This window comes from Mesoplodon mirus, assembly GCF_964341445.2.
Source record: "Mesoplodon mirus genome assembly, chromosome: 13".
NCBI classification, from domain to species: domain Eukaryota; kingdom Metazoa; phylum Chordata; class Mammalia; order Artiodactyla; family Ziphiidae; genus Mesoplodon; species Mesoplodon mirus.
Genome location: NC_138989.1, coordinates 26,034,155 through 26,058,629, shown reverse-complemented (window position 1 = coordinate 26,058,629; position 24,475 = coordinate 26,034,155). Strand labels below are relative to the sequence as shown.

The following is a 24,475-nucleotide window of genomic DNA, read 5'->3' as shown; positions in this document are numbered from 1 at the left end:
CGCGCCCGGCCTTTTGTTTGGGCGGCAGCGGCGCGCGCGTCAGCGTCAACGCCCGCGCCTGCGCACTGAGTGCGGCCTGGTCGTCTGCTGCGGCGGTGGAGGATCCCGGCGGCGGCGCAAGCACCCGGCCCGGCTCGGCCAGCCCTTCGCCTCCGGCTTCGGTTTCCCTGGGCTCGGTGCACCCCAGCCCCGCCTCAGCTCTCCTGACCCTCGCAGCCCGATCGTGGCCACCCGACTCTGCCCTCGCAATGATGATGATGGCGCTGAGCAAGACCTTCGGGCAGAAGCCTGTCAAGTTCCAGCTGGAAGACGACGGCGAGTTCTACATGATCGGCTCTGAGGTAGCCCGCGGCGCGTCCTCTCTCTCCGGGCCCCTGGCCGGCCTGGTCCCCGCGGGAGCCTCGGGGCGGGTCTGCGCGCCGGGAACGCGCGTCTCCATTCATCGCGGCGGAAGGGCGGGCGCGCGCGCGCGTGTACGGCCGGCCAGCGGGGCGTGGTCTGTCTGTCTTGGGGCGCGGTTTGACCGGGGCGTGGTTGAGCAGGGCCCCGCCCCGCGCTCGGCCGCTTGGGTTCACCCGCTGGTGTTGCGGAGTCGCGGACTCGCCCAGCTGCCAGGGCTGCGGCGTCCCGGGGCCCCTGGGCCACGCTGAGTTCCACAGCTCCAGCCGGACACATAGAAACGGGGTGTTATCTTTTGCGACACGTGGGGGGAGATGTTGGACCCCTCACGCGCACCCATCCCACACTGCTGGAGCTGGGATCCTGAAATCGTATGTTCGAAACACGGGGTTTAGTGAGGGCTCACCCCCTTCGTGTTCGTGAACTTTGAGGTGGGCGGGGAGTTGTTCTGACCTTTGATTACCAGTGAGGAAACAGGTTGGGAGGAGGATGCTTGCTTTTGGATGGCTAAGGCTGCAGCCCCCGAGTTAGATCTATCAGCAATTCGGAAGCGCTTGACACTTCGGATATCTTGAACTAACTCTGAGTTAGTACAGGGGAAAGAGACTTAAGCCTTTAATCCTTAAATAAAAGTGACTTTTCAGCACTCTGTTGAATCATGTGGATGACTGACTTTAGGAAAACCCTACAACTGGTTCTTCACTGGTAGTTTATACCAAGTATATTAAGTTTTTCCAGATTGCCTCAAACTAGGCCTTTTTGGCAGTCCCCGGTTTTTGTGTGTACATGCACATACACATGTATTTTTCAATTATAGATATGCAATTTAGATGTGCAAACACCAAGCAGTAGTGTCTTCCTCATGTAATGAGTTAAGTGCAGATGTTGGAGAGTTAAAGCAGTTACAAATGCCAGCAGTTGCTTCTCTTTGTAGCAGTTTTCAGTATTAGACATTTCATTCCTTTTTTTTTTTCTTTTTTTCCCCCACAATGTTTTTTTTCCATCACAATTGAACATAGTGTGAATGAATTAAGCCTCATGATGGTCACACTGAGGCTTCCAGGACTTCCTGTGATTCCTGGCTTGTCTGAGTTGTATTGAGTTATGAGACCAGTGTTTTCAGTAGCATCAGAACCTTAGTGTTTCCTTTTTTCACCAGTTTTTGTAAAACACAAGGGGCAGGATGCAACACATTTTTCATGTCATCACAAAAATACTACTCTTCAAAGCTAGCTGTGCTGAGGAGAGGAGCCAGTGCCTGCCATCTGCCATAGCTCAGAATGGTCCTCATTGGCCGGTGGGCACAAAGGCAGTGGAGGAGTTTCAGTTTGTGATGATGGACAGGTTGTTTAAAGAAACCTTTACCTGGGACTTCCCTGGTGGCGCTGTGGTTAAGAATCCGCCTGCCAGTGCAGGGGACATGGGTTCGAGCCCTGGTCCCGGAATATCCCACATGCCGTGCAGCAACTAAGCCACAACTACTGAGCCTGCGATCTAGAGCCTGCGAGCCACAATTACTGAGCCCATGTGCTGCAACTACTGAAGCCCACGCGCCTAGAGCCTGTGCTCTGCAACAAGAGAAGCCACCGCAATGAGAAGTCCATGCACCTCAACGAAGAGTAGCCCCTGCTCACTGCCACTAGAGAAAGCCTACGTGTAGCAACAAAGACCCAATGTAGCCAAAAATAAATTAATTAGTTAATTTAAGAAAAAGAAAGAAAGAAACCTTTACCTGATCTAACGGGCAGGAAGAGCAGTCAGTTTACCATTGGCCCTGAGTCGGTGGTACTTTTGAAAATCAAGCTTGCGTTTATTAGGTGGAGCCCGCAGCCAGGTGGGCAGAATGTCAGGAGGCCTGGTTTCAGCTCTGCCTGTGTGTCACTTTTCTCATGTATGTAATGAGATGCTTAGACTAGGTGGTCTCTAAGTTCTTCCCCTTAGCACATTTTAGATTCTAGAAAGCTAACTGCAGTCTTTTCTTTCAGCTCTGTTGAGTGAGAATGTTTGTCCTGAGATGCAGTTTATAGAGACCAGATGGGAGAAGGGAGAGGCAGTTTGCTTTCTGGGGCCTGGCTTAACAATCATCAGGCCTTGGGAGGCCTGAGAAGGGTTCAAGGTCAGAGTGCTGTCTACTGATAGCAGCAGCTCCTCTGACAGCATTGGGCGGATGACCCCCAGGCCCCATGCCCTTGGCAAACAGGCACCGTATTCAGAGAGGTGGGCCCGCCAGAGCAGCACCCTCAGCGCCCCCACACACTTGGGTGTAGCAGCCTTGGGAGGGCATCCACAGCTGCAGTGAGCGTGTCACCCTTCTCCTGCCATCTGCAGGCAGCCGTTGTCACCACGCCAGAGTCACTGCTGAGAGAATCCTAGGAAATCCCCATAACCACACCTTGGTTTTCCATTTGGGAAACCTGGGTCCAGAGGTGGCAAAGGCTGGTTCAGGGAAAACCCAGGAAGGCAGACCTGGTCTCCTAAGCTCTGAAGGGACCTTGGGAAGGGCCTAGGAGTGTGGGAGGTCTGCAGGACCTGCAAAGTAGTAGTGGGGGCATTATAGTCAGTGTCTTTTCAAAAACCTAATGGAAACTATGTGTTTACCCTTGGACGGTAACCACACTCAAGCCAAATAAATCGCATGAGTCTGTGCCCACAGTGGGGAGCACCAGTGACCCTGTGGCCACTTTCTCTTGCACTGTTCGGCAGCCCTAGTTGGGCATCGTGTAAATCTTTGATTCATGAAAAATGGAGAAATTTTTTAAAAATAAATATACTATAATGGGGTAGGTAAGTGGGAAAGTAGTAGAAGTGGTCCTTCGTGGGTGAACCTCACAGTTGATGAACATCTGACAGATAAGTAGGGAGACCCAGAAAAGGGAAGTGATGCCTGGTCACAGGTGGAGCCAGTACCCACCCAGTCCACCTGCTGTCCCTGGCCATGTGACTCAAGTGTTCGTTTTTGAAGTCAGTGAAACAATGGAGTTTCTTTATAAAAACTTTAGGACTAGATTTCTTTTCATCAAGTAAGTCGTACTTCGAGTATTTGGTACAGGCAAACTGAAGCTATTGTTTGGGGCAGTAATGATTTATATAGCAATCTAAGGATTGCTGATAAGTGCATTTTAAACTCTTTGGAAAATTCCTTTGGTATTTCTGGTTTGAGTTTTGTTACTAAACAAAGCAACAAAGGCCATGGGGGAAATTATCCTGCATCTGTCTAAAATTAAAAGACCTTTTTGGTCTTTATTACATCGTAAAAATATCAAAGTCTTAAGATAAAAGAAAGTCAGAGAGGCCTTACATTTCTGGAAAGTGCCAGCGATCCTTAGTCCAAAATCAGAATCACATCGAGCTTCTTAGTGAGCTCGGGGGGCCTGCCTCCCCAGCGTCTGGTCAGGCCTTTCTGAACTTGGTCCTGTCGTCAGGATGCAGATGTTATTACCCCTGCCAGAGGGACAGATGTAGGCCAGATACGAACTGCTGTTGAACCCCTGATGTCAGCAGAATGTATTTTTACTGCTGCTGGAAGCCTGGCGCCTGGAGGCCTGGGGGCCAAGTCGAGGTGTGTTTGTCTGTCACTCATCCAGCAGAGCCTCTGAGCCAGGGCCCTCCCCTTCCTCGAGGAGCTGCGACCCTCATAATGAGCCTTCTCGCTTTACTCATAGGTGGGAAACTACCTCCGTATGTTCCGAGGTTCTCTGTACAAGAGATACCCCTCGCTCTGGAGGCGACTAGCCACTGTGGAAGAGAGGAAGAAAATAGTTGCATCGTCACATGGTAAAAAAACAAAACCTAACACTAAGGGTGCGTCTTCACGAGGGTTTGTAAACCTGTTTCAAAACCACTCGCTTATGTCATGAAGATAAAACGTTTTCACTCTGGAGCGTCTTCACGGCAGCCCTGACCTTAGGGTGGTGGAGCGTCCTGGAGGCCCCCCTGGAGCGGGTGGTCCTCCGTCAGGGTTGGTCAGGGTCAGGTGTTGGCAGCGGGCGGTGGGCGGAGGGGGCGGGGCCAGGGCGGAGAAGGTGTTGTGAAGACCGCTGGTCTGAAAACGTTTTAGGAATGCTGTGATGCTCTACCATCTGCCGCGGGCGTGTTGCCATCGTCACCCTCCATGCGCCCGGGCGGCGGGGCGCCGCCCCAGCCCCCGCTCCCCTCAGGCTTTCACCGCTTCGCTTCCCAGCGCACATCCATCGTGTGGCACTTGGTTCTGGCAGTCGGTCTGCTGGCGCTCGTGTGCATGTCCCGCTTGGGGCTGTGGGGCGCTGCCACCCGACCCGGGAGGGCGGGCAGAGGGTGCTCCTCATCTCTGAGCTGGGGAGAGGCCCTGTGCCTCTGGGCTTGGTCGAAGCTTCCTTCCCTTTGGCAGGGTTGCCTGGCGGAGCTGGCCCGGGCCTCGTGTGCATGTGCCCGCGTGCGTGCGCGTCCCCCCGTTTGCGTGCGTGTGCCCGTTTGCGTGCGTGTGCCCGCGTCCCTGTGTGTGTGCATGTGCTCTTTGCAGTCCGTCCCGTGCCGGTTCGTCTGTAAGCCCTGCGTTGGTCTCGTCTACCATGTTCTTTTAATGCAGGAGCCGGAGCTGCTTTCCTATGCGCTGCTGTAACTTTTCACTCCTCCCTCCCGCGCTTTCCAAAGCCTCCCTAGTCCTCCCTCTGCCCCAGTGGAGCGCCAGTCACTAACCAGTGCGTCCCCAGCTGCGCTTGCCCCTTGGAAGCCTTGGCGACCCTTCGGCCTCGCGCTCGGGAGACTCTTTCCTGTAACCATCTGTCTCTCCACCAGGCTTCCTAGGCGAGCTGTGGTCGAACTGTCTAGAACTCCCCGCTCCCGGGCAGCTCGCGTCCACTGGCGCTGGGCCAGGAATTCCTGTTTGGTGTACAGCAGCTCTTTCCAACTCTCTGGGCTCTTGTTTTAAAAGAAAAATGTTTCTCATCCCCCATTTCATTTCCACCTTGCTTCGTGTCGTGGACTGCAGCGGTGTCAGACCTCTTCCCACTGGCGGTGTCACTCTGGAGCCTTCCTTTCCCCGAGAGGCTCCGCGGGCTGAGCTGCCCATGGGCGTACCCTGTGCCTGGAGCCAGTGCTCCTCCCGGGACACGTTAGTCCCCGTCCATCCAGGGAGTGCTGACCCGGGAGGGCCTCTAGAGAAAGCCAGGGCCCAGACCGCCCCTTTGGAAGAGGCCAGCATTGGGCAGTAGTGAGGTTGACACCCGCTTTTCCACCTCCTGCATGTGAGGACCTCAGTGCGCTGCATCTCCTGGCTGCTGCTGCTCACTGCCCTCCCGCAGGGTGACCGCAGCCGCATCTCTGGTTGCAGATCATGGATACACGACCTTGGCCACCAGCGTAACTCTGTTAAAAGCCTCCGAGGTGGAAGAGATTCTGGATGGCAACGATGAGAAGTACAAGGCCGTATCCATCAGCACGGAACCCCCCACCTACCTCAGGTACTGCACCCTCAGGCTCGGCTCGCTCTCGGGACACCCACGGGTATTTTTCTCATGCTCTGGAACCAAAATACTTTTCAGCAATTTACCCACTGTGTTTACAGGTCGTCTTAGCCAGGCTTCGAAGTTTTTTCTGACTTTGGAACTTCTAAGAAACATAAGTCAAGTCTTGGGTTCTGGAGAGTCATTAAGAATGCTTTGAAAGTGGGATTCACTAATCTGTCAGAACAATTAGTGGCCCAGATCAGCTCACAAAAGAAACAAACAATAGACTTGAACATATCAACGTAGATCCTTTGAAAGAGCATTTACGTTAACAATTAAACAGGGGAGTAATTGGGAAGTTGCTACCTTGTAGAGTTCATTTAGATTTATAAGAAAAACTTGGATACCCCAAGTATTTCTCTATTTTATGTAGACAAATAGGTAAAGCGTGATCCACACTGAGGCACAGGAGTAAACAAACACAGGGAATGATGTTTGTTCTTGAGTGTGATTTTAAAAATGCAGAATAAAAATATAAATAACTAGCAACATAAAGAACCGGGGAGGGTGTCATGGAGTGGGCACACTCGCGCCCACCGTGGCGGCTCTGCCTCAGGCATTGCGGCCTCAAAGTTTTTTGTTGGTCTCTGATCTATTAATTCCACCCCTGGGAATTTGTCCCAGGGAAATAATTTATACTGTCAACAAAAACCATTATAAGTACAGAGATGCTATTGGTGGCATGTGAATTATAAAGGGAACTAGGGAGCCCCTTGAGTGTCCTGCCTCGGGGAAAGGCTGTGTGAGCGAAGATGCAGACACCCAAGTAGTCTGGGGTTACATGATGTGTTGTGGGTAAGTAGACCCTGCAGCAACCCGAAACCTGGCTCACATGAGCGAGACGTGCAGAATACCTGCGTGACGCTTTCAACTCTCAAGAAAACATGCATTTAGGTGCATGAGATGGCGGGAGCACTAAGGCGGGGGGCAGGCCATTGTTTCAAGTGATGCGGTTACGGAAAATCATGAAGGTGACATGGTACAGAGGTTGGGGATGGAAAGGTGAGTTACGTACAGTTGCTGCCCTCACGTTGCTCCCAGGTTACTAGGGACACGGCCCGAGGGTGATGAAGGGTCTCGCAGAGCAAGGTGGGAGCCCACCCCCTCCTGTTGGTCAGCTTTTGGTACTTTCCTAGTAGTAAAAGCAACTTGTAATTTGGAGAGAAGAGTGAGCTCTTTTGGGACATGGGTTCCTTGGATTACTTTGAGCATCATTTTGTAGAGAGTATTTACCAGTGTGTCTTCTCACTTCTACTGGTCTGAAGGCCCAGAGGCCAGAGCTGTTGCCTAGTCTGTCTCAGCCTGGACTGCATGTCTAAAATAACAGTCTGAGTCTCTGCCTGCTTCAAACCTCCAGGGACTCACAGCCACCTGCTGAGTGCATCCATTTCCTGCAGAGCACGCCAGCCCCTGTAATCAGGACCTTCTCTGTGTCTCCAGCCCTGCTGCCCTCTGTGTTTTTCTTGAAATGCTCTCCTCTCCTCCACCCATGAACCGTGACTCAGCATTTAAGGCTTTGCCCCAGGGCTGCTCTTCTGGGCAGCCTTCTTGTACAGTCCCTTCCTCGCAGAAGGGACTGTGCTTCCGTGCAGCTGTGCCCAGCATGTAGCACGTTGGGTCATGGCTGAGGCACTGGGCTGGGGCCCCTCTGCACCTCCCCTAACCCAGGAGCAGGTGCTGGTGGGAGCCTAGGGAATAGACACCTGCGGAGTCTGGGGTGCACAGAGGTCCCCACTGGGACCTGGGGCCCAGCAGGGGCGCAGTGGGCATCCACTGACCACGACCTGATGCCTGGTGGGCAGTTTCGGCTCATAGACTGAGCGGAGGTATTTCCATGTCTCCCAGGGAACAGAAGGCTAAGAGGAACAGCCAGTGGGTGCCCACCCTGCCCAACAGCTCCCACCACCTGGATGCCGTGCCCTGCTCCACCACCATCAACAGGAACCGCATGGGCCGGGACAAGAAGAGGACATTCCCGCTGTGGTGAGTGGGCCTCGCCCTCTGAATCCACCGAGGTCCTCCAGCATGTTTTAGTTTCCTCCTCCCCAGAAAAACGCTCTGCTTTGACCTCCTGTCCCCGAAACGCTGCACTGCTCCTCCTCGGGGCTGGTCTCCCTCAGCATCCAGCATGACTGGCTCTGCGTGGTCCAGCCTGGCTCTGCCTGCGCTCACCCCTAGCTCCTCAGGTAGCGTTCCTGGGTGCAGTCTCTGGACCTTTTCTCTGCCATCCACATGACTCGATGCTTAGTTGCCCATGGTGCCAGAACAGAATGCCACAAACTGGGTGGCTTGAAGCAACACAAGTTTATTCTCACACAGTTCCAGAGGCCGGGAGTTTCACTGGGCTTGAATCAAGGTGTTGCCGGGCCCTGCTCCCTCCAGGGTCCCTTCCAACTGCTGGCAGCTGCCACGTTCCTTGGCTCGTGGCAGCATCACTCCAGCCTCTTCCTCCCTGGTCACATGGCCTCCTCTGTGTGTGTGAAACCTCCCTCTCTTTCTCTTTCACTCGCTTTTTTTTCTGGCCGTGCCGCGTGGCTTGCAGGATCTCAGTTCCCTGACCAGGGATTGAACCTGGGCCACCACAGTGAAAGCCTGGAATCCTAACCACTAGGCCACCAGGGAACTCCCTCTCCCTCTCTTTCTTGTGAGGACACTTGTGATGTAACTTAGGGCCCACTTGGACAAGGCTTCCTCTCCTTTTTTGCTCTGTAAGATGACAGTTACAGGTTCCAAGACTTTGGACATAGATGTCTCTGGGGGGCCATTTTTCAAGCTCCCGCCCACTAAGCTCTCCTCTGAATGCCGCCCCAGGCACCTCCAGCACAGGCTGCCTGTAGGCTTCTCTAGCCCAGGACACAACAATCCCGTCCTTCCTGTGCTTGGAGCACAATCCTGGAACTCTTCCTCCTTCTCACACCATAGAGCCAGTCTCCACAAATTCTACTTGCTCAGCTCTCCAAGTGTTCAGAATCCGGCCACCCTTGGCCAGCTCCCCATTGGGCATGTGCCCCTTCAGCCAGGGCAGGTCCTCTAGGTGCCCCGTCACACCAGCATCCACGTGACAGAGTCCTGGTGGTGGCTGCTCCTCTCTGGCCTCGGCTCCTGCCGCCCTTCACCTCAGGCACTGTGGCCTTCTCAGCACTCTTCAGCCGCCCAGGCACTCCTGCCCTCGCAATTCCCTCACTTCCTGTCAGCATCTGCAGGCTCATCCCTTTCTCCCTCCTCCTTCCCTCCTCCCCCTTCCTTTTTCTCCCTCCCCATCTCTGTTTGAATGTCACTTCTCAGAGTGGTCCTCCCCTTTTAGAATGACCACTCTGTCCTAGAGCATTTGTGTCTGGGCGGAGAGAGGGGGGTGTTTTCCTCATTTGTTTGTTTATTTGTCATCTGTGCCCCCAGCTCTCTGAGAACAGATCTCAACCCTCGGTCTTCCACCCTTGGGTTTCCTGCACCCACCCTCACCCCGTATCTTCCCGCTTCGTCTTCTTAAAATGCAGGTGTGAGCACAGAACTGCCTTGTTCTCAGTCCTCCTGGGGCTCCCTCAGGGTCGAGGCTGGAGATGGAGAACTGTGGGCACCTGGACCCCTGTGGCTTCCCAGCATCCTCCCACTGCTCCCCGACACCATCTGCACCCCTCCTTCCCTCAGCAGTTCTCGACTCTCCTGCCCCTCGGCCTTTGCTCAAGGGCTTCCACTTTTGGGAGTACCCTTCCTTTCCTACAGTTTCCTGGGAAAGTCCTGCCTGTCTTGGGGCTTAAATGTCCCTTACTTCGGACATCTCCATCTTGTCCTGCTGCCCAAGTCAGCATCTCCTCTCCCGTCCCGCGTGTCCATTAGCGTGGACCCCTGCTGGCACTGTCTCTGCCGACTCAGCCCATAGTGGACAAGTCCCTATAAGAAGCGGGGTTTCCCCTCTGGTTAGGTCACAGTGACCAGTGGTGCAGAGAGGGAGGCCCTGGGTGCAGGGACCCCAGCCCCCCTTGCTGAGCATGCTGCTGCCTCCCTTCCAGCTTTGACGACCACGACCCAGCTGTGATCCATGAGAATGCGTCCCAGCCCGAGGTGCTGGTTCCCATCCGACTGGACATGGAGATCGACGGGCAGAAGCTGCGAGATGCCTTTACCTGGAACATGAACGGTATGTGGTGGCCAACCCACCGTCTTGCACACAGTCTTGTTTCCTGCCTGCTGCCCGTCAGGGGGACCCTGGACTCTGATTGTGACATTCAGAGCATTGTGGAGTAGATTTGGAGGGTGTGGACTTTGGGTTCAAATCCTGGAATGCAAACCTGGTTCAGTGTTTGAAAATCAGTCAGTGTGATCCATCATATTAACAGACTAGAAAAGATAAATCCCTTGATTATATCAATTGATACAAAAAAAGCATTTAACAAAATCCAGCACTCGTTCTTGATAAAAACTCAGGAAATTGGGAATAGACAACATAGTGCTAGAAGTACTAGCCAGTGTAATAAGGCAGGAAAATGATATAAAAAACATACGCTTCAGAAAGGAAGAAATAAAACTGTCTTTATTTGTAGATGGCATGATTATCTACATAGAAAATCCCAAGAGACCTACCCAAAAAACCTGCTAGAACTAATAACCGAGTCTTAGCAAGGTCACAAGACCCAAAATAAACATGCAAAAGTCAATTGTATTTCTATACGTTATATACTGTCAGTGAACACGTGGACACTCAAGTGTCCAGTATAAAAATGTTACTATTTATAGTTACACAGTTAAGAAAAAAGGTGTAAATCTTACAAGCATATAGTTTGTTTCAGGAAACATTTCATATGCTGAAAACTATAAAGCACTGATGGAAGTAATTAAAGGAGATCTGAATAAATGGACAGACAACTATGTTCATGGATCAGAAGATTCAAGATGTTAATTCTCCCTAAATTAATATGCAAGTTTATTTTTTTTCATTTTTATTGGAGTATAATTGCTTTACAATGGTGTGTTAGTTTCTGCTTTATAACAAAGTGAGTCAATTATACATATACATATATCTCCATATCTCTTCCCTTTTAATATGCAAGTTTAATGCAATTTCTTTGAAAATCCCAGCAAGACATTTTGTAGATTTAGACAAAATTATTCTAAAATTTCAATGGAAAGGCAAAGGAACTAGAATAGCTAAAGCAATTTTGGAAAAGAAGAAAGTAGGAGGAATGAGTCTTCCTAATCCCAAGACTTGGTGTGGAGCTGCAGTAATCAAGGCGGCATCTGAATCTATGACGATCATAGACTAAAAAAGTTAATTTTTAAAATTCTCTGCATAATATACTCATAGGACGCTTGGCCTGAGCACCTTAGCTTCCTGCTGCTTCTCCAAAACTGGATGTATGCGTTATCAATAGTAGGCTGGCTGAGTGTTCAGGTCTGGCACAATGGTGCTGTGAGGAGGGTTGGTCTCTAGCCCTTCTTCTGGGCTAGTGAAATAGTGGGGTCAGTTGTCTGTTAAGCAGACCTCATTCTATTTATTTATTTAGTTATTTCTTTCTTTTCTTGCTTCCTCCCTTCCTTCCTTCCTTCCTTCCTTGTTGCATGTGGGCTTTCTCTAGTTGCAGCGAGCGGGGGCTACTCTTCGTTGCAGTGTGTGGGCTTCTCATTGTGGTGGCTTCTCATTGCGGAGCATGGGCTCTAGGCATGTGGGCTTCAGTAGTTGTGGCACACAGGCTCAGTAGTTTTGGCTCACGGGCTCTAGAGCTTAAGCTCAGTAGTTGTGGCGCACGGGCTTAGTTGCTCCGCTGCATGTGGGATCTTCCCAGACCAGGGCTTGAACCTGTGTCCTCTGCATTGGCAGGCAGATTCTTAGCCACTGCACCATCAGGGAAGTCCCAGCAGACCTCATTCTTGAAGATGGAATCATGCCGAGTACTTGTGAGGGAATTCATTCTTTTTTTATATATATATATATAAATTTATTTATTTTACTTATTTATTTATTTTTGGCTGCATTGGGTCTTCATTGTTGCGCATGGGCTTTCTCTAGTTGCAGAGAGCGGCGTCTACTCTTCGTTGCAGTGCACAGGCTTCTCATTGCAGTGGCTTCTCTTGTTGTGGAACACGGGCTCTAGGCGTGTGGGCTTCAGTAGTTGTAGCATGCGGGCTCAGTCGTTGTGGCTTGCGGGCTCTAGAGTGCAGGTTCAGTAGTTGTGGCGCAAGGCTTAGTTGCTCCATGACATGTGGGATCCTCCCGGACCAGGGCTCGAACCTGTGTCCCCTGCATTGGCAGGCGGATTCTTAAACCACTGCGCCACCAGGGAAACCCGGGAATTCACTCTTTGCTTTCCCTTCTCTGTGGCTCATCCCAGTTTGGCACATGGTCATTGAAGTTTGGGTTATGAGAAAGAGGGCAGGTCTGGGGAAAACAGATGACTGCACAGGACCTTGCTGTAGTCCGGCCAGTAGTGGACAGTCCCCATGAAGCTCTCGCCTGAGGCAGTTACATCTCCAGGATCCAGGATCCATACCCGCCCCCACGCTGTCGCCTTGTTGAGTGTGTGTGCTGCCCACAGAGTCAGAAACTCAGCAAGGGGTTGTAAAAAGCCACACGCAGCCCCAGGTGATCTCTGAGGGATTTCCACTGCTGAGGAAATAGTGGATAGACATGCACCTGCTCCGTCTTCCAGTGGATGTTGGCTTCCAAGTGGCTTGTCTGGAAGGAATCTGTGTTAGCTCAGGCCGAGGTGACAAAGTCCCACAGCCTGGGGGCATAACAGCAGGTTTTATCTCCTCCCAGTTCTGGAGGCTGGAAGTCCGAGTCAGGGTGTTGGCAACGTTGGTTTCCTCTGAGGCCATCTTCTCCCTGTGTCTCCACGTGGGCTTCCCTGGTTGCCTGGGTTGGAAGAGGGGAGGAAGTGGCACGTCAGCTCTGAAGTGCCTTTGCTTCCCCCCTCCCCAGTCAGCTCACTGGTTAGAACTAACGGAGCCGTGCAGTGCTAAGCCTGGGAGTGGGGAGCCTGGGGTTGGGGAGCACATAGGGTCTTGACCACCTCCAGAGGTGTCGGGGGGGTGGTGTGTATGGATTGAGGGCCAGAAGGGGGGTGTTTGTCTTGTGCTTCCTCTCCTTACCGTGTCTGGGAGGATCCATCTTCCTCATCTTTATGCTCATCTTCATCCAGGTGGGTTGGCAGAGGAGGACGGGCTCGGGGAGTTCAGGGCTGAGCACGGTGACATTAGGCCCTGCAATCCACCAGCAATCCATACCTCTCACCTCATTTCAGAGAAGCTGATGACCCCTGAGATGTTTTCAGAAATTCTCTGTGATGACCTGGATTTGAACCCACTGACGTTCGTACCAGCCATCGCCTCCGCCATCAGACAGCAGATCGAGTCCTACCCCACAGACAGCATCCTGGAGGATCAGTCAGACCAGCGTGTCATTATCAAGGTAAGCAGCTCCCCACCCTGCACCAGGGCCCTCCTTGTACTGGTGGGGGTCATGGGGTGCTGAAGCTATGTGGAGGCTTCAGCAGAAGCCTGTCTGGGATTAATACTGTTGGACAGGGCTTCTGGAAAGCTGTCTTTCAGGCAGCTTATCCCAGGAAAGGCGTGGGCTGACTTCTGAGTAAGGTATCACATTCTGGGCGCATTCGGGGTGCTGCTGTGGCATTGCCAGGTGTGGAGCAGAGCCTGGGTGGTACAAAGGAGGTTATGCCAGCTGATGGGTAGAGCAGGGAAGGCTACAGTAAGATGAGCACACTGCCACACTCTTCCCATGGGCAGGCTGGGCCAAGCACATCCCATACTGTCTCAGTAACCCCCACCATCCTGGGGGAAGATGCTGTGTTACAAGTGAAGAGGTGGGGCCACCTACCCCCAACTGCCCTGCTGAGAAGTGGTAGAGCTGGGGTTTGGGCCCAGGCCTGCCTGCTGCAGAGCCTGCTTGGTATGAAGCAATATCTCATTGTGGTTTTTTTTGTTTGTTTGTTTTTCTCGATATGCGGGCCTCTCACTGTTGTGGCCTCTCCCGTTGCGGAGCACAGGCTCCGGACGCGCAGGCCCAGTGGCCATGGCTCACGGGCCCAGCCGCTCCGCAGCATGTGGGATCTTCCCGGACCGGGGCACGAACCCATGTCCCCTGCATCGGCAGGCGGACTCCCAACCACTGCGCCACCAGGGAAGCCCCGATCATATGGTTTTTGTCCTTCATTCTGTTCAAGTGGTTTATTGCATTGATTGGTTTTCTTATTGAGCCATCCCTGCATTGCCAGAATAGGTTCCACTTTTTATAGTTTATTTATATTGTTGTATCATTTATAATGGTGTGTAATTCTTCTAATGTGCTGTTGAATTCAGTTTTGCTAGTATTTTGTTGAATTTTTTTTTTAAATTTATTTTTGGCTGCATTGGGTCTTGCTGCGTGTGGGCTTTCTCTAGTAGCAGCGAGTGGGGGCTACTTTTCATTGCAGTGCGCGGGCTTCTCATTGTGGTGGCTTCTCTTTGTTGCAGAGCATAGGCTCTGGGTTCACGGGCTTCAGTAGTTGTGGCTCTTGGGCTCTAGAGCACAGGCTCAGTAGTTGTGGCGCATGGGCTTAGTTGCTCTGCGGCATGTGGGATCTTCCTGGACCTGGGCTCGAACCCATGTTCCCTGCATTGGCAGGTGGATTCTTAACCACTGCACCACCAGGGGAGTCCGCTGAGGATTTTTATATCAATGTTCATAAGAAGTATTGGTCTGTAGTTTTCCTTTCTTGTAGTATCTTTGCCTGGCTTTGGTAACAAAGCAATGAGTTATGAAGTATTCCTTGCTTTTCAGTTTTTTGGCAGGATTTTTTTTTTTTAAGATCTTTATTGGAGTATAATTGCTTTACAGTGGTGTGTTAGTTTCTGCTTTATAACGAAGTGAATAAGCTATACATATACATATATCCCCATATCTCCCTCTTGTATCTTTTTGCCACCCCTCTGGATGGTTACAAAGCAACGAGCTGATCTCCCTGTGTTATGCGGCTGCTTCCCACTAGCTATCTGTTTTACATTTGGTAGTATTTATAAGTCCATGCCACTCTCTCACTTCGTCCCAGCTTACCCTTCCCCCTCCCTGTGTCCTCAAGTCCATCCTGTTTTTGGCAGGATTTGATAAGGATTGGTATTAGTTCTTCTTTAAACGTTTGGTAGGATTCACCAGTAAAGCCATCCGGTCCAGGGCTTTTCTTTGTAGGGAGGTTTTTAATTACTGATTCAACCTCCTTGCTAGTTAATTTCTTTTAAGAGAAATATGAATTTATTTTTCTTAACCTATTTCAGTTTCTCATGGCCAACTAGCAGAAAAAGGGCACGGGTGAGAAAGAAGGGGGATGTCCTGGGAGAGAAGTGGTGGGGATGTGTGGGGTGCAGCTGTGGGACCAACACCTGTGTCCCTGTGCGCAGCCTGTGGCCCCTGGAGGATGGTCCCTACTCCGCTCTGTGCTGCATCTTTGTCCTGTAATCATGGTGGGGACGTGGACTTGCAGAGTTGGCTACACCCAACTGCGTGGTTCCAGATAGGTGGGGTCAGCCACAGGGAGGGGCCTTGTGAGCCTGACAGCTGGCTTCTCTGACATTTTCTTGTAACTGAGTGTCACCTTTTTATTATCCTGATGGGGCTTGTGGGCAGCCATACAGAAAGTTGTCAGGCAGTTGAAAATCCACCTGGGACCATCACCTGCTCCCTGATCAGAGGCTTTCTTGGTGACTAGACAGCTTTCAGCCGTGGGGTTCATTCAGTCTCTCACACCCACCTATAATCCCCACCCATGGGATGGTGTCGGCTGGTATGCTGCTGGGAGACCATCCCCAGGTCGGGGTCCTGCTTGGTTGGGGTTGTGAGGGCCTGCCAGCACTGGGGCCGGACACAGCTGGTCAGGGAAGGCCTGCTTCCGGTGGGGGCAGAGCCTCGTGGGCACTGTGACCTGGGGGGAGCGTGCCACCTGGTAGGCGAGCACGCTGATGGCCACATCCAGGGTTTCCCGTGTGTCACAGACTCCAGAGGAGCCGGGTGCTTCTGGGACACAGTGGAGGACGACATCAGACCAATGTCTCCTCACAGAGCAGAGCCCTAAGGCTCAGGGCGGCTGCTCACAGGTGCTCCCGGAGCGGTGGAACGAAAGCTCAGGCTGGCACCGCAGCCAGGACACCTGGCCCTCCAGGGTCGTGGGGCTCAGTGCAGCTGAGGGTGGAGCTGTCAGACTCTGGGGGGCTGGTGGGCCCTTTCTGGGGAGGGAATGGCATGTGGGTGATTCAGGTTGAAGCTGGGGAGCCTGCTCAGGGGGCCTGGCCCCACAGTCCAGCCGCCCCTCACCGCCCCCCCACCCCGACGGCTCCCAGTCCCCACTCTGTGAGTTTCCTGTGTCCTCTGTGGAGGCCTCAGGCCCTGCTCTGCCCATACCCTCCCCTGGGAGCCCCACCCTGCTCTCTCTCAGCTTGTCCAGTTCTTCCTAAAATGCCCCCTCCACTGGGCGGCCTTCCTGGGGCTCCTGGCTAACGGCTGACTGCACTTTCTGCCCCTCCCCCTCTTCCCCTCAGCACCTACACCTCTGATGTCCCCTCATTCACGTATTTAACCCTGCACTGGATGTCAACCCATGAAGATGACTCTGTGTCTGTTTTTCCCACTGTGTGTCCCCTGTGCGTCTCCTGGGTCGGCAGGCGTCTGTATTTCTTAATAAACGATAGCGTGGATGAGCAGTCGGCACAGTGCACAACCAGGCACCGGTCTGCGTGGCACCCCTGATGGCCAGGCCGAGTGGTGCGTGGGGCGGTTTGGTCCCGTGTGATGTGTCCACGGGCTGCCTGCTGCTGCTTCGCTTTCCGGTCCTGTTGTGCCGACGTGGCTCAGCAGACACATGGTTCCTGCTGGGAAGGGCCGGCTCTTCCGATTCTCACCAGCAGACCTGCTTGGTTGCCCAGCAAGGGCATGGCTTGGAGGCGGGAGTGGCTGGGCCTCGGCTGCAGAGTGGAGCGCTGTGCAGGGGGCCCAGAGGTGCAGGACTTCATGCACAGGTCAGGTGGTAGGGCCTCACGTTTCTCTGAAGGCATGGACGAGTCCCGATCCGAACCTTAATAGCCCAGCTGAGCGCCTGGGAACAGTAGCATGAAGGGGCAGGTGCACCGTGGCCTGCTTGGCTGGCAGAGGGCTGGACAGCAGGGGCAGGGGTCTCCACACGATGGCCAGTGAATGCCGCCAGACCCCAAGTTGTCCTTTCTGTGAGTCGCTGATGCCCAGTTTCAGAGCAGGCCCAGGTCATCTGTGGGGTGAGAAGTCAGGGTGGGGAGCTCCTGGGGCACAGGCTGTGGCTGCAGGTGGCATGTCTCACAGATGCCTCTGGGGAACGAGGCGGAGGAGCCGGCATGGCCTCCGCTCCCGCCGCCCCCCACCCCCACCTGCCCAGGCTCTGCCTGTGCCTTGCGGGCTGTGGGTCTGTGAGCGCACGTAGCAGATGATTTCAGAGCAGGGCATGTTCCGTGAAGAGACAGAATAGGGGGGTAGACGCTGGCTCAGGTGAGGGCTCGGGGATAGTATCTGATGAGTGACCAGTGTTTATCATGTTGTAAAGGTCCAGAGCGGCGTGGTAGAAGGGCAGAGAAGAGGGTACCGGCCAGTGCAGGGAGCGAGGGGGTGGGAACAGGGGCAAGGCGGGACTCAGGTGCCCGGGGCCCTCCAGGGCCCTCCCTAGAGGGTGACAGTGCCGGGGCCTGAACCACAGTCCCTCTGGCCGCCCAGGAGGTCTGTGGGGTCAGCCCCCTTTGTGGATGGGGAGTTGCTGCCAGAGGGATAAGGGCAGCCTTCTCACTTTCTCATGGGCCTGGAGGGGGGGATGCAGTTCTGCCTGCTCTGACTCATGTTCCTGGTTCTGGCCCAGCTGAACATCCACGTGGGAAACATCTCCCTGGTGGACCAGTTCGAGTGGGACATGTCAGAGAAGGAGAACTCGCCAGAGAAGTTTGCACTGAAGCTGTGCTCCGAGCTGGGGCTGGGCGGGGAGTTCGTCACCACCATCGCGTACAGCATCCGGGGACAGCTGAGCTGGCATCAGAAGACCTACGCCTTCAGGTAGGTCTCGGACAGGTGCCTCCTCCTCCTTCTGCAGACCATTCTGGGGACAAGGCTTCCCCCTGTGTGTAGTGATGCCTTTGGGACTTTCTGGAGCCTCATGATGCCATCTGGCCGAGGGCAGCTTTGCGGGCTCAACGGCCTCTGTTGGCTCCTCCCATCCCCCATCACAGAGGAGGATCTAAGGAGGCGGCGGGTCTGCCCCTCTGTCCTCACCCACTCTGCCACCAGCAGCCCCTGCCGCCCTCACACGCCACCTCCTCCCTGCACTCACCCAGACCCTTCCTCGGTCAGGGTCGTCTGATGGACTGGCACTGAATCTCAAACAAGGGCTACTCCATGCTGCCTTCCCCGGAAGGGGAGTCAAGAGGCTACTTGTTCAGTCAGAGAGCAGGTGGTGGGCGCCTCCGCCGGCTGGACCCATACTGGTTGCCACCAGTGTGGAAGAGGGAGTAGCGTTCAGGCTGCTGGGGACGGGGGCGGGTAGGGAGTGTAAATGTAGCATTTGGTCCAGTGTCATGGGTGCTGGTGGGGGTGGACTGGGGGATGGGGCTCCTCATGACACAGATGTGGCCTTCCTGTTCCTGGTGGCCCTGCCATGCAGGCCTGGCCGGGGCAGGAGTCGGCAAGCGTTAACCACATAGCAGAGCTCGCCCACCCACAGGACTGTTTGTCACATCCAGCCCTGTCCCCCGAGCTCCTTTTCCTCTGCGGGATGGGGTGCCAGTGGGGGCGGCACTGAGTATCTCTGCATCAAAACAGGATGTTAGGATTTATTCTGCTCGTCGAGCTGTCACCGTCCACATTTGGAGGCCGTTACTGAGGCACCGACCCCCCCTTAAGGTGGTGCGGAGGAGCAAAGCCGAAGAGCCCTGCAGAGACGGGGCAGCTGAGGGGGCGCGTGGGCCTACCTGTGTCTCAGCTGCTTCCCCCAGAAATCCCAGGAGGTAGCCTTCTCAGTTTTCCTGTAGCTCTGAGCAAGAGAAAAGGAATGACCAACACCCGCAGGGCCTGAGGCCCCGGGTGTCCCGGCTGACATAACATGCGTGGCCTCCCATGACCACCAGCAACCCTGCTAACTGGGGATCCTGCTCCACAGATGTGGGTCCAGGCCCACACTCCGCATCCCATGGGAGGTCTGCTCACCGTGTCACGGTGTGTGTCCACTGACGGCATGCAAGCTGAGGCCGACCGGTCTGGGGCCAGTCTGGGGTGGCCTTGCTTCCTAGAGTCGACCCTGAGGTCCTGGGAGTCCCTCATCCCCAAATGCTGAGTCAGGGCCCACACCTCACTGGTGTGCAGCAGGGGGACTTGGAGGGTGTCCACACACGAGGCCGCATCCCTCCTGCTCTGATTCCCGGGGCTCTGGGCTGTCGGCAGTGCGACCTACAGCTCCAGAGCAGGCCCGCAGGGGCCCCGAGGCGTGCAGGTCAGGACTTGGATGGAGTGCTCCCATTTCAGCAGCTAGTTAACACGTTCCGTTGTGTGGGTGGGAATGACTCTGGTACTGAAGATGCAGGTTTCAAATCCTCAGGATCAAAGGCAGGGCCACCCCACTGGGGACTGTGGTAAGCATGTCCCTTCCACAGCAGCCTGGCCCAGCCAGCTGGATGGGTGCGGCCTGCCTGGTGGTCTGGAGGCGGCCACAGGCCTCCTTTGGCGTCAGGAGGGCTGCTGCACTTCCCCAGCCGACCAGGCTTCGTGGGCTCGCGTGTGCTGGGTCTGGGCTGGGCAGCGGGGTGCTCGGAGAGCTGGCAGGGTAGGAAGGGGAGCGCGAGGTCAGGCTTTATCATCCAGGGGCAGGACTGCGGCTAGCAGGGTGCCTGGAACTTTGTCTCCTGACCCCACCCCGCGTTCTCCCCGTGCACTCCCCACGCCTCGGGAGCTCCCCGGGAGACCAGTAGCAGCCTTTCCCTGCTGTCCAGCCTCTGCCTGGGGAAAGGAGAGGGGCTTGCCGCACCCCCAGGGCCAGGGCCTGCCTGGCCCACAGAGAGCTGGACTGGGAGCCCCGGCCTGGTTTCTGCTACGCGAGGCTTGGCAGCTGCTGAGTCACATGACTCCTCAAGGGGACTTTAAGCTCTGGGCCCCGTCACCCCTGTTGGAAGCACTCTGGATTCCTGTGAGCCAGTGCTGGCTGTCTCCCCCGGACTGAGCCCAGCCCGGTGTCTGGCCACAGTGGAGCAGGCTAGTCACAGGCTAGTGAGCTGGGGCACCAGTGCGGAGAACAGGCAGTGGGCCGGGCAAGCCTGATGTGGGCAGAGGCAGGCAGTGAGCATGAGGGGGACGCGGGCGTGTGGCTGCTAGAGGACAGAGCTGAACCAGAAGGACATATAGATGTCCTGGAGCCAGCGGAATGGAGACAGAGACAGTGATGAGGGGGCAGGGCTCCCCAGGGGAGGGCTGGGCAGAGGATGTGAGGGTGTCAGATAGTCACCGAGACTGTGAGGGGGGTGGCATCCTGCAGAGTTCCTCTACCTCCTCCAGGCCAGCCCTGCACCCTGGCTGGGGACACGGGAGAACCAGCACGCTGTCCAGCAGAGGAGATGCGAGTGCCTGGCCACCGAGGCCAGAGGGTGTGGGCCAGGGAGGAGGCAGCAGATGGCCAGGGCAGGAGCGGCTGGAGGAAGCTGGGGACAGGCAAAGGGTCAGAGAACCTGGCAGCTGTGCCTGGTGGGGGACAGAGGCATTGTCACTGGAACAGCCTCAGGGTTGGGAGGCACCAGGGTTGTTGTGGACTGGCTGACCAGAGCCACCAGAAGAGGTTAGTCCTGGGGCTCCAGCCCCCGCGCTGGCCCCATGGCCGGGCTGGCCGGCTTGTTTTCGTTCACCACCTAGAGTGACGACTCAGTGGGTTTTTGTGTGTTTGCACAGTTCTGCAGTCCTGGGCAACCGCTGATCTACTTCCCATCTGTAGATCTGCCTGTTCTGATTACTTAATGTAAATAGAATCATATGACATATGGTTTTTTGTGGCCGGCTTCTTAGCATAATGTTTTCAGGGTTCGTCCATGTGGAGCCTGTATCAGAGCTTCATTCCTTTTTGTGGCTGAATAATATTCCATCATATAGACAGACCATACTTTATTTATCCAGTCATCAGTTGGCCATTTGGGTTGTGTTAACTTTTGGCTGTTAAGGGTAGTGCTGCCGTGAACATTTGTGCACGAGGTTTTGTTCGAACACCTATTTTCAGTTCTCTTGGGTATGTACCTAGGGGTGGAATTGCTGAGTCACGTGGTAGCTCTGTTTAGCGTTTGGAGGAGCCACTAGACTTGTTTGCAGAGCAGCTGCGCCATTTTGCATTCTCTCCAGCAGAGCAAGGGCTCCCGTTTCTCCACATCCTCGCCTGACTTTGATCCTAGCCACCCTAGTGGCATCTCGGTGTGGTTTGATTTGCATTTCCCAGTGGCTGATGGTGTTGAGCATATTTTCATGTGCTATTGGACGTGTGTATATCTTCTTTAGACAAAAGGTTGTTCAAGTCCTTTGTGTTTTAATTGGGTTATTTGGTGTTTTATTATTTAGTTGTAAAAGTTCATTATATATCCCAGCTACAGGTCCCTTATCACATACATGATTTGCAAATATTCTCTCCCATTTTGTGGGATTATATTTCACTTTCGTGAGAGTGTCCTTTCAGGCACAAAACTTAAATTTTTTTTTTTTTGATGTGGACCATTGTTTCAACGTCTTTATTGAATTTGTTACAATATTGCTTGTTTTGGTTTTTTGGCGAGAGGCATCGTGGGATCTTAGCTCCCCAACCAGGGATTGAACCTGCACCCACTGCATTGGAAGGCGAAGTCTTAACCACTCGATCACCAGGGAAGTCCCACAAAAGTTTAAAATTTTGATGATGTCCAGTTTATCTATTTTTTCTTTTGTTGCTGGTGCTTTTGGTGTCTTACCTAAGAAACGGTGGCCTGATCCAGGCTCCTGTCCCAGCACCATTTGTTGGAAAGACTGCTCTGTCCCCATTGAGTGGGTTTGGCCCCTTATCCAAAGTTAGTTGATCATAAACAGGAAGGCAACGTCGAGTTTTGCCCCTTCCTCCCAGCTGAGGAGCTGTGGGCAGGTTGCTCACCATCGCAGCCTTGTTCTTTCTCATCTACCAAGTGGGCACAGTCTTGCTTCTCAGCTGGCCTCTCGTACCTCGTGAGGTCACATCGAAGATGAACGTCCAGGTCCTCTGCCTCCTCAGCCATGGCCTCCCTGCCTGGATACCACAGGTTGTGGGAACATCAGGGTCCCAGGTGGCCTTGAGGCCCGGGAAGCACAATCCCATCAGAGGGGATTCTGAGGGCGGCAGGGTGGCTCTGCCCGCATGTCCCCCGCAACACCTATGGGGCCTGCTGGCTCCAGACCCATCCTTCCGTGCCTGGTTCAAGCAGTTCTTATTTTAGAACAAACCCACTGGGGTGGAATCTTCCCAGAGCCATGGGGAGGTAAACACAGGGGCCTCCAGGACCCACGCACCAGCTCTTGTTTAAGAGGAAAACATGTTTGGCTCCCCTCCGCATGGGCTTGGTGACTTTCATGTTTCCCCCTCCTGAGGAAGGCGGCTGGGAGCCCTCGAGGTGAGGAATGATGTTTGGGTCTGTGGCCGGCTGGTTTTGGGATTGCCAAACCGCCACCCGGCTGGGGAGCAGCTGTAAGGAGCGGCCGAGGAGGGGCGGCCCAGCCACGGGCCTCTGAGTCACCAGCACCGGCTCCGGGCCTCATGGGCATGGACCCCATGGGCCAAGCTGTGGCAGCAAGAGGTGAGCCCCACTTCTGCAGGGGAGCAGGGCAGCCCTGGGCTGTGCCCCGTGCACCTGCGGTCCCTGAGACTCCAGGCCGAGGAGCAACATGAGGGGGGTGGGCGGGGGCTCTGCAGCCACGCTGGGCAGCCCCTCGGTACAGGCTCGGGGGGCTGTGGGAGTGGCACCGGCCCCCACATAGTGGATGTACGTTGGATGTTTAGTAATAGTGATCCTCTGAAATCCCTCACAGCAAGGACATTGTCCCCATTTTCGAGATGAGGTGTTAAGACCAAGGCCAGGGGCCCGTTTTTTTCTGTGCCATCATTCACCGGGCACCTCCCTGGGGCCCCCCCGCTCTCCCTCCTCCAGAGCTGACTCTACAGGGCTCCAGGTAGACGAGGGCAGGGCTCGGGCTGTGCTGAGGCTCACTGGGCAGCCTGGGCTTGGCCCTCCTGGCAGAGGCGGCAGCTCGGTCAGGCACCCCCAGCTTTGGTGGCCTCGCTGAGGCTGACCTCCCCCCACCACCGAGTCCACTTAGCCAGAGGGTGTGCAGGTGGCCCTCAGCCGGAGTCGGAGACGTTTCTGAGGGACCCCAAGGTGGAGCGGTCAGGGGTCGTGGGTTCTGGGCCCCATGACGGGCTGAGGAGCCGTGTGTGGGACCACCAGGGGCAGTGGCCCTAGGTGAGCGGCATCTGGACTCCTGGGTGGACTCCTTTGGTTTCCTTTTTCGTGGACGCTGAGCGAGGCGGACGGCCCTCCCCCTCCCCACAGTTGCAGTGGGAACAGCTGGCTCTGCAGCGCTGTCCTGTGGACCCTTCCCCAGCATGCAGACCCGGAGTCACTGTCGTGCTGTCCGCTGGGCTGCAGCACCCCCACCGCCCTGTTGGGGGCTGGGCACAGAAACCAGGCTCCAGCATTCCAGCTGCCCGTGGGGCATGGACAGCGCTTTCTGGGGCCTCTCCAGCTGCTGCTCTGTGAACTGTCTACTTCCTCCCGTCTTCCACAGTGAGAACCCCCTGCCCACGGTGGAGATTGCCATCCGGAATACAGGCGACGCTGATCAGTGGTGCCCGCTGCTGGAGACCCTGACAGACGCCGAGATGGAGAAGAAGATCCGCGACCAGGACAGGAACACAAGGTGCCTCCCCAGCCCCATTTCCAGGCAGGATAGGACCGTCGCCTTTCCCAAGACCCAGCAGGCCCCTGGATGATGAGTCCCAGTCTAGCCCTGCAAGGGACAAGAGTAGCCCTTGGGTCGGTCTGACCACAGCCTAGACCAGGTTTCGGGACCCCTGGAGAGATGGGTGGGACAGAGGGCAGCTTCAGGGCCCCAAGTAGCAGACAGGCCAAGGCTGAGGGAGGGGTTGGGGATCCCACCTACCACGTCCTGTCTCTGCCCCTTCCCCTGGCTGCCCTAGAGATCCCTGGTGGAGGGGCAGCTGCCCAGGGTCACCACCCTCTCCCCTCCTGCAGGCGGATGAGGCGTCTGGCCAACACTGCCCCGGCCTGGTAACCACCCAGTGGTGCTTGGCTCCCACGGAGCATCTGGAAGATTGGACCGTCTCCCCTCCATCTTCTGGCAAGGAGGGGGCAGCCCGGCCATCCTGAGGAGCATGGGGCAGGGGCCTCCTGGTCATCCACCCCAGGGTACACATTCCTTTTGCTGAGCTCCGGTCCCCACCGCCTGTCTCTGGTCAGGAAGAAGCCTCGTTTGGGGTTGTGTTTTGTTTTTGTATAGGAGCCCCAGGCAGGGCAAGCAACATTTTTTAAATAAAAGGCAACAGGTCCTGTTCTGTTTCTTCAAA

The 24,475-nt window shown here is 54.9% G+C and overlaps 2 protein-coding genes across 3 annotated transcripts in view; one reads left to right on the top strand and one right to left on the bottom strand.

Annotated features, from left to right (window-relative positions):
- The window catches only part of TOP3B (DNA topoisomerase III beta), a 110,073-nt gene extending 105,201 nt beyond the window's left edge, over positions 1-4,872 (bottom strand). The window contains exon 1 of the mRNA XM_082641274.1: positions 4,863-4,872. The gene's annotated coding sequence lies outside the window, so the exon portion shown is untranslated. The remainder of the gene's footprint in view (positions 1-4,862) is intronic.
- SMARCB1 (SWI/SNF related BAF chromatin remodeling complex subunit B1) lies at positions 79-24,475 on the top strand. 2 transcript variants are annotated; one of them, XM_082641280.1, is made up of 9 exons: positions 79-341; positions 4,062-4,173; positions 5,708-5,837; positions 7,728-7,865; positions 9,890-10,017; positions 13,118-13,284; positions 17,738-17,928; positions 23,677-23,808; positions 24,144-24,475. In XM_082641280.1, exons 1-9 carry the CDS (start codon positions 249-251, stop codon positions 24,181-24,183), a joined length of 1,131 nt encoding a protein of 376 aa, XP_082497406.1. In that variant the 5' UTR covers positions 79-248; the 3' UTR covers positions 24,184-24,475. The 2 variants fall into 2 exon arrangements, with proteins under 2 accessions (XP_082497406.1, XP_082497407.1); XM_082641281.1 differs by having other exon boundaries at positions 4,062-4,200.

Bases quoted from the DNA above. Each gene is read 5' to 3' on its own strand.
- SMARCB1 (XM_082641281.1), top strand. From the start codon at position 249: ATGATGATGATGGCGCTGAGCAAGACCTTCGGGCAGAAGCCTGTCAAG. The intron at 4,201-5,707 runs GTGCGTCTTCAC...CTCTGGTTGCAG, and splicing joins AACAAAACCTAACACTAAGG to ATCATGGATACACGACCTTG. The intron at 17,929-23,676 runs GTAGGTCTCGGA...CGTCTTCCACAG, and splicing joins CAGAAGACCTACGCCTTCAG to TGAGAACCCCCTGCCCACGG.